The sequence below is a fragment of the Bolinopsis microptera genome, chromosome 3 (assembly GCF_026151205.1).
Source record: "Bolinopsis microptera isolate Bmic1 chromosome 3, MBARI_Bmic_1.0, whole genome shotgun sequence".
NCBI lineage: Eukaryota > Metazoa > Ctenophora > Tentaculata > Lobata > Bolinopsidae > Bolinopsis > Bolinopsis microptera.
Window position 1 is genome coordinate 7,097,540 of NC_087074.1, and position 14,438 is coordinate 7,111,977.

The 14,438-nt window shown below is 40.4% G+C and overlaps 2 protein-coding genes across 2 annotated transcripts in view; one reads left to right on the top strand and one right to left on the bottom strand.

Annotated features, from left to right (window-relative positions):
• Positions 1 to 5: 5 nt before the first annotated feature.
• Positions 6 to 3,615, bottom strand: LOC134812231 (tribbles homolog 3-like). Its single transcript, XM_063819497.1, has 6 exons — positions 2,841 to 3,615; positions 2,517 to 2,648; positions 2,180 to 2,339; positions 1,126 to 1,219; positions 749 to 904; positions 6 to 574 (listed from the first exon to the last, which is right to left on the bottom strand). Exons 1-6 carry the CDS (start codon positions 2,977 to 2,979, stop codon positions 371 to 373), a joined length of 885 nt encoding a protein of 294 aa, XP_063675567.1. The 5' UTR covers positions 2,980 to 3,615; the 3' UTR covers positions 6 to 370.
• The window catches only part of LOC134812232 (uncharacterized), a 112,522-nt gene continuing 98,921 nt past the window's right edge, over positions 838 to 14,438 (top strand). Inside the window, exons 1-3 of the mRNA XM_063819499.1 lie at positions 838 to 922; positions 1,131 to 1,202; positions 11,617 to 11,714. The gene's annotated coding sequence lies outside the window, so the exon portion shown is untranslated. The remainder of the gene's footprint in view (positions 923 to 1,130; positions 1,203 to 11,616; positions 11,715 to 14,438) is intronic.

Genomic DNA, 14,438 nt, shown 5'->3' on the forward strand with positions numbered 1-14,438 from the left:
CGACATTTTGCAGCAGTAATTTATTTAATAAATTATCAAAACGGTAAATCAAATCAAAATATCCTCGTAGGATCACAAAATTCTAATCTAGTTGCAGTCATTGTCGCTTCATAATAATGCTTCAATTAAAATGATCACAAAACCACACAAAAATTGTCAAAACTATTCAGTCTTATCATTATCGCTGTCCAAAACGAATTTCCTCGCCCTTGAGTTCAATCCTTGCGGTTAATGGCACTCCATCTGTACGATCTGACAGCATTGCGCTCGATATTGCTCTTCATTTGCTGGATATGACAACGTTGCACTGAATTACAAACTGAAAACTCCGAAAATGGCAGGCTGATCCCCACACACCCGGGTTTCAAGTTCACTTGTCAGCGTCCATTGGCTGATCTGACGTGGATCTGGTGTACTGTTGCTCTGATGAGGATCTCAAGTTGAGTTTGTGTCTCACTTCCATTGCCTCACACAGACGGAACCAGGGGTGTCTGAGGATCTGGGTCGCTGATAGTCGTCTGCTGGGCTGGACGGACAGCATGCAGTGGAATAGGTGTCTCAGTTCGTAGGACCACTGAAATTTAACATGGTTAGCTCCGAGCTCTTAGGAAAAATGTTAATAGTCAACATGCAATACAAAATTGAATAATTTGAAGAAGAGGTAGGTTTCCTTCGTTATAATACGAGGAGGATTATTAAAATTCTCAAAAACATATGTATTCGAAGTAAATCTGATAATAAAACTTACGCAAGGATGTACGAAGTATTGGCCGGAGAATATAGACTGAATGAGCTCCTCCTTGGTGTTTCCGAAGAAAGGCCAATGCTGTGAGAGTAGGACGTACAACATGACTCCTGCTGACCAAACATTGCTGGTGGTCGTGTGCTGAGAACTCATCATTACCTGTAGAAGCAAATTCCAGTTAGTCATCGGTTTCAAGTTAATATATTCTTGAAAAGTATTTAATAAATGTAATCAGTGATCAGTGATGTTTATTTCGTTTTGATTTGGATCAATCTAGTAACTAAAAGTTTCAGTTATCGTTTGAAAACCCAAAACATATTATAAAGAGTATGTACAACAATTAAAATTGTAAGTTAATTAAATGTTAATTAGTTATTTACCTCAGGAGCGGTGAAGGGGTTGATAGGAGCGTCGTGATCAGCATCAGGATGATAAATATCACAGTCAACTACGTCGTGTAAGTAGATCTTGTCACTGAAATAATTGATCCGTTAGTCACTTTGTTAACTTTTTGTTAATTTTTGGTTGGTATAACTATGTATCAATATATAGAGTCAGAGATAGAATTCCGAGAAGCACCATATCGACCCTCGGAAATATGCCTTGTTTTAGAACTGCTGGTACCGCTGTCTGATCCTTTATTATCTTAGACTGTGTGAAAGTTTTAAGATCTCTGCTCAATACTCTCAGACTTCACACAGATTTTAGCTGGACGATTTGTGATTCTCATGGAAGCAGCATACCCGAGATTAATCACTTGTAAGTTTAAATTTGCCCCTGACGACTACGCAGCGGTAGACATGAATGATAGACAACTAGACAGGGATCCAGGCAAATTCACGTCATCGTGCCAAGCGTCACCATGCACCCTACAGTTACAGACTCAACACAATTGAATGATCATTATTCAGAATATACAGCTCGGGGACCTAACATGCTATTTTGGTGTTATGTTTGTTGTGCAGGGGATTGTAATGCTTGTAAAAACTACCAAATTAGACATTCCACGCGTAGGCATGGAGCAAGGTCGTGACCTTGGGCTCCGTCTAGCTCGCAATTCAGACTGGGAATCTTGGCGATTTTGTCAAGGTACCCTCTAATTTATCGTCATTGCTTCATTGCTAATGCTTCAAAGCGCATACTTTTACAATCGTGGTGATTTAGATATGCATGTGTTGGGATCTCTCCAAGTTTGCTTGCTTTTGAACGTCTGTGGCGTGATGCTTCCAAATAAGATAATGAAAAGGTCATTCCAGCGGTTGGTGCTTATCAAAACACAAATTTAACACGTGCATCGTATAAGGCTCACATATTTGCTACTTTCAAAGTCGGAGACCCCCGTCGTTTCAACACCGACACGTTTTGGCAGCAACATAAGTTTCACACTGCTTCAGAAACAAAATTTAAACTTGAACAAGAAATGCTAAAACTTACTCTGATGAGCTGGTGATGACAAAATGGTCTAGCTCCAAATCTTGAATGACGACACCTTTCGAATGGCAGTCGTTCAGGCACTGAAGCACTTGTCTGATTATTCTGGCAGCTAGCATTTCAGGGAGGGGTCCTTTCCTAGCCACGAGGTCAGCGAGTGAGCCTGGAAGAGAGGGACATGTTAGCACTTATTGTGTTATCTTCGTTCCTGTCCTTATCGTGGAACAATCGGATACTTTCAATAGTGACTGATGAGTTGACTTTCAGGAATAAGCACAAGTTACCACTCGGTTGGGTCACAGGAAATATTAAATGAAAGTTTATAAGATTTAAAACAAACCTCTGATTTGATCCTGGAAGGTGAAGCTTTCTGTCAAGATACTGCCGGTATTCACAACGTTCATTATTGGTAGTACTCGTGAGCATTTTCCTAGAGCAAGCTGCACCTTTCTGATGTGGTTTAGTTCGGCTCCTGAACAAAAAAGGTTTGGTTAGAACTGACAGGAGCTTATTTGGAAAATTTTATGAAATCCGATAAGTCATTATGTAATCGTTTCCTTGTTCCAAAACTTAAACTTTGTTTCGTAATCTTACTGATGTATCAATCGCAAAATGTAGCAATTTAGCAGCAGACAAACTGAATATTAACAACAAGTGCACGTACCAGTCCTGCGTTTACACGTATAAGTTTTGCTCTGATCGTCTCTGGCTAGACAGATATGTCGTCCTTGGAAGGTCCCCTGATGTGACAGCGTGTAGTTTCCCATTCTGGTACATTCGGTTGATTTCTGATCTGTTTTCATGATTGCTAGATTCTGAACAAACGAAGATTTAGGATAGAAATTAGGTCATCAAGTTAAACAAACGTTAATAGAGAAATACGGTTAAAAAGCAAAAAATAAAAGTCAGAATTGGCAATCTACACTCAGAAATTCGATGAAAGTCTATGATAAGTTTACCACGAACGCAATTTGTGGCAAAGCTTAGACCGGCCCGATACAAAACTAAGTTAGAATGCGTTAAAAGCTGCCGGAATAATATTTGTTGAACGGCAATTATACCGGTATCGCAGAATAAAAATTAATGGAAAGGGTTGTGGAAGCAATCTATGGCGCATTTTTATATAATGCAAAACCGTTACATAAAACTAAAAACGGTCTTGTCGTCACCGCAACACCAGGTTAGGACGTTAGCACGCCTGCTCCGAAAAATTCAAAGAGAAGCGATGCAAGGCTGGAAAATATTTTAAACGGAAGCAATCGTTAGCACAGCGTGAACTAAATGACTTCTATAGAAATGTACCAGACGTGACCAAGTTAATTAAACTGGGCAGCATACCACATACACTTATGCTGATAGGGCCATGTGACAACCAACAGGGCGTGATTAACCGCAATCAATCCTAAACTGAGGGGAACTGACACTGAATTGGATGCCCTGAGGTTGATAGATGTCTTCATATATGTATCAGTTAGGTGCATGTTATGTGTCAATGTAGTCATGGGAGATTCCCACCGACCTAATCAATTAGGTGGATCCAGTCACGTGATTACGTCTTGTTACCCTAGCTTCACACGTGTGATACAGTCTGCACTGCTGCCGGGACACTTGATCAGCTGCACTAAGGCTCGTGTGATTAACGAGATGCTTGCATGTCAAGGGCATGGGAATTTTCATTCGAGAGGCTAAGTCGTCCATCAACAAGCTTGTCTAGTCAATCAGTCGTGAGATAACAACAACCTAGTTAAACTGTTAAATGGTGAGTAGACAACATGAAGATAAGTAGCTACTTGTTTCTACTTGATAGGGTAGGCAGTTAGTGCTTTACAAATAGCTACGAAAGGAGACGAATTTACCTCCGTTGATTATCTGATCACATTAGGGGTAGAATTGATTGGTGAACTTTATTCATTATAAAGACCTGTATGCAAACGATTGCAAACCACGGTTATCTCAGGATTTTATTTATCTCGAGACGGGCAGTTACAAATAAGCCAGATGGGTAAAGTTGTGTTAGTTGATAGTTTACTCAAAGGATAGTTTATGTGAAGGATGTGTTACTCCTTTATCAAAACAAGAGCTGTGGCAGCTGTTTTTCAGTTGATACACACCCGAACAACTTGCAGATACTTGTAAATATCATTTAAACTTGCGACTACTAACAACAATTATGTTTATAACGAAATATGATAGATTGCCGACCAAAAACTAAGTTATTTGGAGGATTTGTAAGGATGCTTTAGCATAGGTGTGGTTAACATGTTAAAACAAGAAATTCTCGCAATAATAAGTTACAACGTAGCATTGTTACTAAAAGACGGTTAGATTTTGCGATTAATTTCTGTAGGGTGTTCATAAAATAGTGTCACGGTTTTGAGCGGTCTGCATTATAGAAGCCATATGTTAACAGAAACAAGTCTCAATTTATTCACAATATTCAGGTATGCCTGATGATTTAAAACTTGCTTCAACCTTTAGGCAGTTGTTTACTGCAATCAGAACAATTTGTCCATATCTGTGTATTGGAGAAATGTAACAATTGAACATCGTATTTCTTGATCACCTTGTAAGCGTAGGAACGTCATTTTTAATTCCAGTAAATAAATTTCCTAATGTACATGTTGCCTCATGTTCATAATCATGTTCCCTCAGTATAATAGATCTTAGCGACGCTTGAACTTGATTCTGATTCGATTACGAACATTCTACAACATTGGTTTTACTAAATCGGTTCGCAATTAAGGTGGCATATTGGATAGCAAGGTGCGTGTTAAGGGCATGAGAACGAAGGATTCGTTCTGTTTAGGGCGGGATTATGACCCAATTAGACAGACTTGGCGCAGCTTGTGAACATTGCGCTGATTGACTCAAAGAAAAGATTCTATGGGAGAGAACTTAAGCAACATAAAAAATTCGATCAAGACCCGAACAACTAAGAGATAAATGAGAAAACATCCTGTTCGCTAATTGAGCTCATTGTACCTAGATCCCCGACGTCATTCTTTACGTCAATCTTTTTGTTCGTTAAACTGGGCACTGCTTCGTAGCTGACGACTAAACACAAAACTATGGTTATACGATCAAGTTTAAGACAACTACAAATTTTCCGACAATAGCTCACAATGTACAGACCGCAGTGCAATGCTCACTTGGTGCCGAGCTCTACCAAATAACTTAATGAATGGGATGTGGTGAGGGCCGTATAAGGTCAAAACACCCCACAATTGCGAGCTGATTTCGAGAGGCCGGGACATATGCTCTCGAGCTCTCAGAGTTAATCTGCTAAGTGGGCTGCCAATCGCTCGCCAGATAGCTCTGGCGAATTAAAGTTGGTTATTAAACTTAAAGTAAGCTCCGTCACAAATTTGACAGTAATAGGGCTGCGAGGTAATTTTGAATAAATGTGCGACTTGGGAAAAGTCAAATTGTATTGTTAAACTGAAAAGTATCGAGCTGCTGCTAGAATCCACAGAAAGCTAAGAACCTGCATCTTTATGCGAATTCTGTCAAGGAGAAAGAGCGACTTGATCTGGGTTTGACAGACTCGACGATAATGTGTGCGAAATTATGCAACTATCTGCTCACGTAGTAAGCAGTGGTTTAAGTGGTGTGTGTGTGGAAACCGGCTGCGAGTTTGGCAGTGAATTCAATCCTCGTATAAAATCTAACGTTAAAAACAAGCTTCTTCTAGGTCCACTTAGCCTGACCATCTGGAGTCTGCTGACGGTTGAGGCAGTCACAGGACTTTTAAAACACTGCCGTGATAGTTACAGAATGAACCTTTCTACACGCAACGCTTTGTAAGGTCATGTGCGAGTAGGTCAGCTAGTATTACGGTTAAAAGTTATATCACTAATTTTGCTTGTTTAAATATCCAGTACCCACCCTATCAAGTAGTTTGCTCCGTTCCCACGACCAACACTTATGGAATTAGTGAACTACTGAAAGGATTATTAAAACCAGAAGTATGATATTAATAGAGTTTGACTCGAAGTATAAAACTTGCCAAGAGTCAAGAAAGCAGAGTTAAACAATAAAACGACTTGCGACTACCTCACCATAAGTTATGAAACCATAAGAGCTTAGCAATAAAACGACACACGAACTAGGAGACCGTAGCTACAACTGTGTTGGATTTCTGACTGCATCTTAAAAGTTATCAGTCCATTAGGATCGCCCAGTAACCCAAAACCGCGAATTTGAAATTAATATCGGAAGCCTGTAAGTTTACTCAATTTAGTAGCTCGTTATTGTCCTACGTTTCTGATCTAATTTCCTGGTCTTACGACGTCGGTAGGTGTGGGCTGATCCTTTCCAAAACAATGCCGAGAAACTAATCAATACTGCTGCGTCATCGCCCCTTATCGGAGTTAAGGTTAATTGGTCAGATTCTGTCACCAGCTTACTTCGTAAATCAGAGGCTCTGAATGGAGGGCAGCACCCAAACAATCTACATTCACAGATTTGATGAATGGATTCATCGCTGAGCGGCTCATCTCACCGCCTGGTTACATTGAACGGAGAATCGGAAACGGCAAAAACGTAACTAATCAATTTATCAATCACAACGCGGCTCTTTAAAATATAATCCGGCCCGAATGAAATACGCATAAAATTACCTTCACAGACTCGACATTATCCTTGTTAAAGACGGATAAATTTACCGTCATCAATCAAACTACCCTGAGCGCTGTTGTAACTGCAGACTAACGAGCGTTTTCTAACGATAACTAGATACGGATATGAACGGGAAGTACAGGTACCATGCTACCCTACTCCTCCTCCTCCTTGGCAAAACAACACACGCACGTAGTAGTACTACACGAATCAACCTAACTGTCCTCTGAAACATGATACTCTGTTACTAACGCTAAGTAAAGAGGGATGGTGTCGACACTATGATCTGAAGTCCTGCTGGTCCGAAGATAGCAGGTGCATTATGAAGAGACAGAGGCGAGGATGGTCGGTCGTTGATAAGGAGGGGAGTTTACGATCAGCCGACCATCATCGCGATCGCACTGTCTCGCCTCCGGTTTTCATCGGGTTGAGATCTAATTTGGGGCTCTTGTTTCTGGTTATCATGTTGTTGAAGGAGTGCCGAGCTCGTATTACTATTAGCGGAGTGAACCAGCAAAACAATATAAAATGAAGGCAACAGCATCGCGGATTCGCGAGCAGTGCATCTCGCCATTATCTTGATCCGTGCTATGATAGTGTGCAATACATGATAGCATAATCATTACAAGTTGAGCGTTGTGCTGGCTACTTGGTAAAAACCAAGCATACAATCATGCAATTTTAGTCTAAAACCAGAGATGCATATTTGAGCTGTTTTACTTCGTTCAAAGATGTGTAGCACACAGTAGGCCACGTCCTAAGACACATGCACGTGCACAAGGAAATGATGGACCTTAACCACACAGCTAACATCTAACGATAAAGAACCAAGCACCAGGCCTTCAAAGCACATCTCAGTGATTCACGAATAATAACAGCGAGTCTTCTAGAAATGTAGTATCAGTACAGCTTAGTGCAGAAAACAAAGGACTCAAAGCATCAACCTGACGACTTATCACAATTCAACGTGCGTCTCTTCTCAATGCTCTATTAGAACAAACATAAGCAAAGCTATCACCCACCCTCCATACAAGCAAGGAGGGGTAAGGGTCGATTGTAAACCAAAATAGATCCCCTGTAATAATGCCAGGTACAATACTTATGTAATCTGCATAGCCTATTGGTTGCCTTACATGCTAATGGCCGGGACAGCCTTGGCTCTAACAAGCGCGGGGAGTCCCTGAGGGGCAGAAGCGTCGAACCTGCATCTCAAACAATCCCAGATCTCTCTAACCCAAACATGGTATGATTGGAGGGGGTAGGGTGAACGGTGGTATTGTCATGCAGCAAGACGGGTGCTAGCTACTATTGACGGTAGATCAACCATGTAACCAATCTGAAGCAAGACGAGTGCTAGCCAGCATAACACTAGCAGAAGGATCAACGATATAACTAATCTGAGACTGAAGCAAGACGAGTGCTAGCCAGCATAGCAGAAGGATCAACGATATAACATTAACCATCATGAAGCAAGATGGGTGCAAGAATTAGCATTGAAAGATGGATAAACGATATAATCGTCATGCATTTAGATGGGCATTGGGCACTGCACTGTCCATTACGCAACTAATAAAACTAAGAATCTTCTAAGGTAAGAAATAAACGAATCCGTGACCGCGTTCTAAAGAGCTAAAGATCAATTTAATATGATTGAAATTTCATTCGACCGCGCTTCAATATTTACTTAACTATAGAGCATTCCCAGAAAACCCACTTATTTCTCCACAAGTTATCTAAAACTTCGAACCAGACAAATGAGCAGTAACGAACAACAGAAAACATAGAAGTATGTGATGTGGCTCAGAATATAAAGGACTAGGTAGTGAGTATTGCTGCAGGTGAGTCTACTGTGTCATTACACCAGCGGTGCAGGAAGTGTGCCCTCATTGCTTACTAGAGCAGGATATGAGCCGTGTGCCACATGTGTCAGCTGAGATACCATATCAGTCACAATATCTCGTGTCAAATCACCCTGGAGGTGGGAACTAATCCTCCGCTCTGACACTAAATCCCTGCTCTCTGTGCAATTAGCCTCACAGCTTTCGCCGCTTTGTAACGTTAACTACATTCAGGCTTTGTCACAGAACAAGGGTAATTAGTCGTAATTACAGTAATCTTATTTTCGGAGCTTTGAGTCGATAATAATGACCAACAAAAACGAATCTTAACTCCCACAAGTAAAACTTATATTTGTGCATACAAATCGATATGATAAAAGGGCTTGCGGGCCTCAAAAAAGTCAAAGTCTGGGAACAAAACACAAATGAACAGCTGGATATGTTTATTTTGACACAGCATGTAAAGCATAACACAATTATAACTGCCTGCCTAGGTCGATCAATTATAACTAGGCAGGTTTAAATGTTTTGGTGGAGGGTCTTTAACCCCTAACTGGATACATTAGACCGAAATAGAACCCAAAGGTACCTCCTCTCAGCAACAAGCTATTAGCTAAACTAACAATCAACTCCAGGCAGGGCTACTTGTTACCATTACCAACAAGGTATTTAAATGTATCAACAAGTTTTAAGGGACCTAATTACGACGAGCTTCCTAATTAGGGCCGGGTAAATTGCTGATTATAACCGTAAATATGATCCGATCATGCTTATTGATAATTGAGCGGAGGAGTGATTTTGGTTTATTTGCAGAGGTAATTGGGTCAGTTAAGTAATAGAGAGCTCGTGAATCGTGATAACCAGGTGCAGCCTCCGATTGAGTTGGTATCAAAAATTAGAAAAAAGTTGCGGTAGAATCCGCTATTTTGAAACAAATGAGAATTGACCGATTCGCAATGAAAAATTCCATCCTTCGCCTCAAACGTTTCCTTCCAGATTCGCAAAGCAAAGGAAATGTTCCGTTAGACGGTAGCACTAGCAGCATCAAAGTCAAACTCGAGCTCTTTATGTATAACTCAAAGCACAAAAGACGGGTAAAATGAGCGTTGAATTAGTACGTGGCCTAAACACTTGAAACCCGGTCTGAGAATCTCAACCTAACAACGGAGTCAGCTGGCGCCTCCTCGAGATTACATTCGCAACTAGTGGTGGATCTTTAGCACTACTGTTCTCGCGGAGCTACTGTTCTCGGAACAAGTAAAGCTAGAGTAGAGCTCCGAGAGCTATAACATAGAGCTCAAACATTGACATTGAGTTGCTGCTGAGCGGAGTGTCACTTGACACCGCAGTGTAGGATTCTGCCTAAAGTGTGATGATGTCCGTTACTCTTAGCTATGTAATGTCTTAACTCTTAACTAGTCTGTTACTCTTAGCTATGTAATGTCTTAACTCTTAACTAGTCTGTTACTCTAAGCTATGTAATGTCTTAACTCTTAACTAGTCCGTTACTCTTAGCTATGTAATGTCTTAACTCTTAACTAGTCCGTTAATCTAAGCTATGTAATGTCTTAACTCTTAACTAGTCTGTTACTCTAAGCTATGTAATGTCTTAACTCTTAACTAGTCCGTTACTCTAAACTATGTAATGTCTTAACTCTTAACTAGTCTGTTACTCTTAGCTATGTAATGTCTTAACTCTTAACTAGTCTGTTACTCTAAGCTATGTAATGTCTTAACTTTTAACTCTTAACTATAAGATTTCTCAGAACATTAACAAATGAAACTTGCTGCTAGGGACTACGAACCCTCTTCAGCTAGTTTCACGATTGTCGCCTTGATTACATAGTGAGGTGTAAAGTAAATTAATTAAGAAATATCGTTAACTACGCTTATACATTATATTATGCAACTACTACTACTATGTAAATCGTAATTGTTACGTCTACCAGCAGCTTTAGAGCATTGAGGAGATAAATTATCTTAATTAAATATTAGAATTTACTGCGGCTATTCTGTGTATATTCTATATGTAGGCATAGCAATTAAATTTCTACTTTTTATTTCAAAACAAGAAAACAGGCTGTAGTAACAGAAATACGAGGAGACTTCTCAAGCGAAAATGTAACATTACCCGAAATTCTAGGCAAGGATATATAAATGCCCGTTTGTCACGATGGAAATAGAAACAAGCCAAAACATCCTCGTGAGAAAGTTAGAACACTAAGAAGCTGTAGGCAGGTGTACAGTATTAAACCTGTACTACACAGTATAACCTGTACTACACAAAGGGTCTGGCAGGCCGCTTGATACGGAAATTACATAACTACATTGACTAAGGGTCGTCTGTCACCCCGCTTACAAATTTAAGCGGACTGTACAATTATACCTCATGGATTATACACATGGAGTCGGACCACTTGACCTGATGTCCGAGTCTCAACATTCTCAGCAGTCTCAACAGTGGTTTCAGTCTCGATTATTGTGGCACATCAACTTCCCTCATACTCTAACATTCGATGTGGACCTTTATTGGGAGATGGCCACTTTGTCAGGTCCGTTACAGCTGCAGTATCTGAACGTCTAGGAAGAGCCGCGGTGTGCTCGGTAATTGACACCTAATGTCACCACCGTCTGGCTGTGGACCAGTGTACCAGTGTAGCTGTGGAAGTTGCACTTCACAGCTCAAATTTTCATAGTTTATTATAGAGGTCCTAACTCCTAAATGTGTTGAGGCAGAAACTGCTATTGATAAGTTGATTAGTATGGGACGGAGGTGTTTCCTTGTTTGATATGGATTCCAGTGGAGAAAAGATGGACATTTTGTAATAGTACCTGGCACCATCCACCTTTCAATCAATCATCACAGTAAATATTAAAGAGTTCAATGGAAAACTTAACGGCGGTACGACAAAGTTAATAATTGAAAATACACAACTGGAAATGGCCGGATAGTGTTATCAGTTAATGAACATTTTATTATTTCAGGTTATTTGGCAGACGTATCACTAGTACTACGATTTAAATAAACAATCACCTACATTGGAATGCTGATAACACTTCAACACTTCATCCGCTGTGGAAATGTAAGTTTTTCTTAACTTTGTTATTGAACATTTTAACGACTTTGGTGGCTATTACATTCGGTGAAATTAACCTATAACGCAATTCAAAGTTATATGCTGCAAGTTTACCGTGTGACTCTATCTATATTTTATATTTATTATGGAAAATAAACCGTTATCAGCTGGATTAGACCAGTACCCCAACACAACATATCATACTCCTTGGCCATAGCCAAAATGTTTCCCACATGGATATGGCTTCAAATCGTGTGCATTCTTTTTATCCTTACTGTAAATGATTTACAAAACTACAAACCGCCGCAAAAAAGCATGAAATTACAATAAAGTTCCAAGTTTAGGGGCCAGCTTTTCGCGGCCAGCGTTCATCAGGGTCGTTACATTGCTGTAAATGCCGGGTTCCGGTTTATCTCAACTCTAAGGAATTCCGATGGAATGGAGTCAACATATTTTATATTTATTCTTATACCATTTTAACAAGCCAAATGTTAAGAAGCAATATGAAATACGTAAAGCCCTATCAAGTTTTCAAAGTTTTGAAACGGAAAGTAAGCAGTTTTGAAGTTAACGAACGCAATTTAAAATAAGTCTAGTAAATCAGGTCAAAATCCGGGATCTGTCATGCCCAAATACGGTCACAAAACTCAACCCCAAGCAAAAGGATCATGAGAAACCACCTAAACTCCACAATACCCAGCCGTGAAGCCTTTTACTCAGAGTCACTCGTGAGAAAGGAGAAATTATCATACTTGCCAAAGGATGTCGAATAGTTGAGTTAGCGGACTGCTCGCTACTGCTAGTGAGCCGAGGGTTAGATTTGCTTGATGCGTCTTTGATTAATGCTTGATTGGTCATCTCCTTATATATACTTGTATTTCACATGTTAGCTATAACTACTTAGCAGCTTAGCTACTCACACATACATATATATATATATCTAGCTAAACAAGCAGACCGCTATTTCTCATATGTTATGCACGTCATGTGGGCATCCTCGGGGGAGGGCAGACTTGCTTGGAGAGAGAGAGAGAGAGAGCTCTGGCGACACATACCCATCAGTCAATACTACTGCTAATACTAGAGACTGGCTATCAAGAAGTAAGGACCGGACTGTTTAGCAAGAAGCAAGTAAATATGGATAAGTTCCGTTTAAAATCTGGTAAAACTGTTCAGAGCTGCTGCACGACACTGAGTCGTGATATAGGTTAATGATCAGTATGATTTGTGTTGACTGGTGCAGTGTATCTCGTAACTAGGTATCACCATGACAACCAGGCGTCTCCACACATCAGCACTGTTCCCCCACCCTCAGGGTACTGACACGAGCTGATACACTAACTACTTACCTAGATAGTAGATAGCGCACCGTAAGTAGGACCGCTACTCTTATCATACCAACCACCTAGTTTAAATCCAGATATAGACGTGTCGGGCTTCTCTGAGTGCAGGTCTGGAGGAGGGCTCTTGTTTATAATTAAGTTTAGAGAAACACCACCTTGTTAGGGTGTTGACAGAGGTTTAACTGCTCTGAGAAAAGGAACCAATGTGCCGGGACTAAGAGTCTCTAGCTTACTGTAACCTCGAGGTAACGAGATATACTATCGGAGATTATAGGTAACAACTGGTTTAAAACAACGTTCAAACTATTAAAACACGCAGCTATTAAATACAGGCCCTGTACAAGTATTACAGGGACAGCCGGCAGGGGTCCGGGGTGACTGGCGAATGAACAACAGAACAGATAGGCAATGTGTGGGGGGGGAATGCACGTAGCACAAACAGTAATTCAGGCAATGGAGCTGGCTAAACAAACAAGGACTCTGAGGAGCTCACAGTAGCACATCTCCAGATATAACCTCTGCTTGTTTTAATTGCATATCATATTCGATGTCTCTTACCCCGGTCCCGTTCCTAGCTCTTACGAATGCATGATATGATCGTCGCTCAGACTACATGCCGGATCACGTGTTCGTTGGCATGGTGATGTGTGATGACGTCACATGACGCGCACACTCCTGCACGTGCTGCTTCTTAACCGTGCTTCTCCGATATCAACAAGGGGCTATTCGAGACGTCCTAATCAAATATTCCTCTGTTCCGGCATTGTGTGATGATTTGATGTTGTAAAATCGAGTGTAACTCAATTACATAAATCGTGGAGTCATAACTTATTTCCAAAAAACCGGCTTCAGTTTAACCTTTTCCATTAGCTCACCTGAGTTACAAGTCTGTTATGCTTGTTTCGTTTTGTACGGAAACGGCCTCCTCCATAGTTGCGTCTGTTGCAGGGGGACTAGTGTCTGGAGACAGTATTTGTCATGTTGTGTTTTTACTGTGAGATTCATTGTACATTCCGGAAATCCTTTCCGTTGGAATTTTAACGGAAAACGAGTAAAGTTACGTAATTTACTTCATATCGATTTTTGGAATCAAGACATACCTTTAATTCCAACGTAAATAATTTTTAACACTAAATACCTTTGCCTAAATTAGTCATTCAATACCTTGAAAATACTCCAAAACAGTTAACCGTAAAGTACCTTATACTCAACGTTCAGATACGATCAACCGGGATTCCGGCCACATAATAGCTTGATCCCACCCAGAATTTCTAAATATTCAAACCCTTTACCTCTCCCTCTCTATTTCTCTTAACAATTTCAGTTATATCAAAATCGCATTTTTAGCTACCTAAAAGCCTAAACTTCTGTTTCTATCTTTCTTCCA

What these genes read in the sequence shown, in the direction of transcription:
- LOC134812231 (XM_063819497.1), bottom strand. Translation starts at nt 2,979, where the DNA reads ATGAAAACAGATCAGAAATCAACCGAATGTACCAGAATGGGAAACTAC. An exon ending in ACCCCTTCACCGCTCCTGAG is followed by an intron (nt 905 to 1,125) that starts GTAAATAACTAA and finishes TTGCTTCTACAG; the next exon opens with GTAATGATGAGTTCTCAGCA. An exon ending in AATACTTCGTACATCCTTGC is followed by an intron (nt 575 to 748) that starts GTAAGTTTTATT and finishes GTTAAATTTCAG; the next exon opens with TGGTCCTACGAACTGAGACA.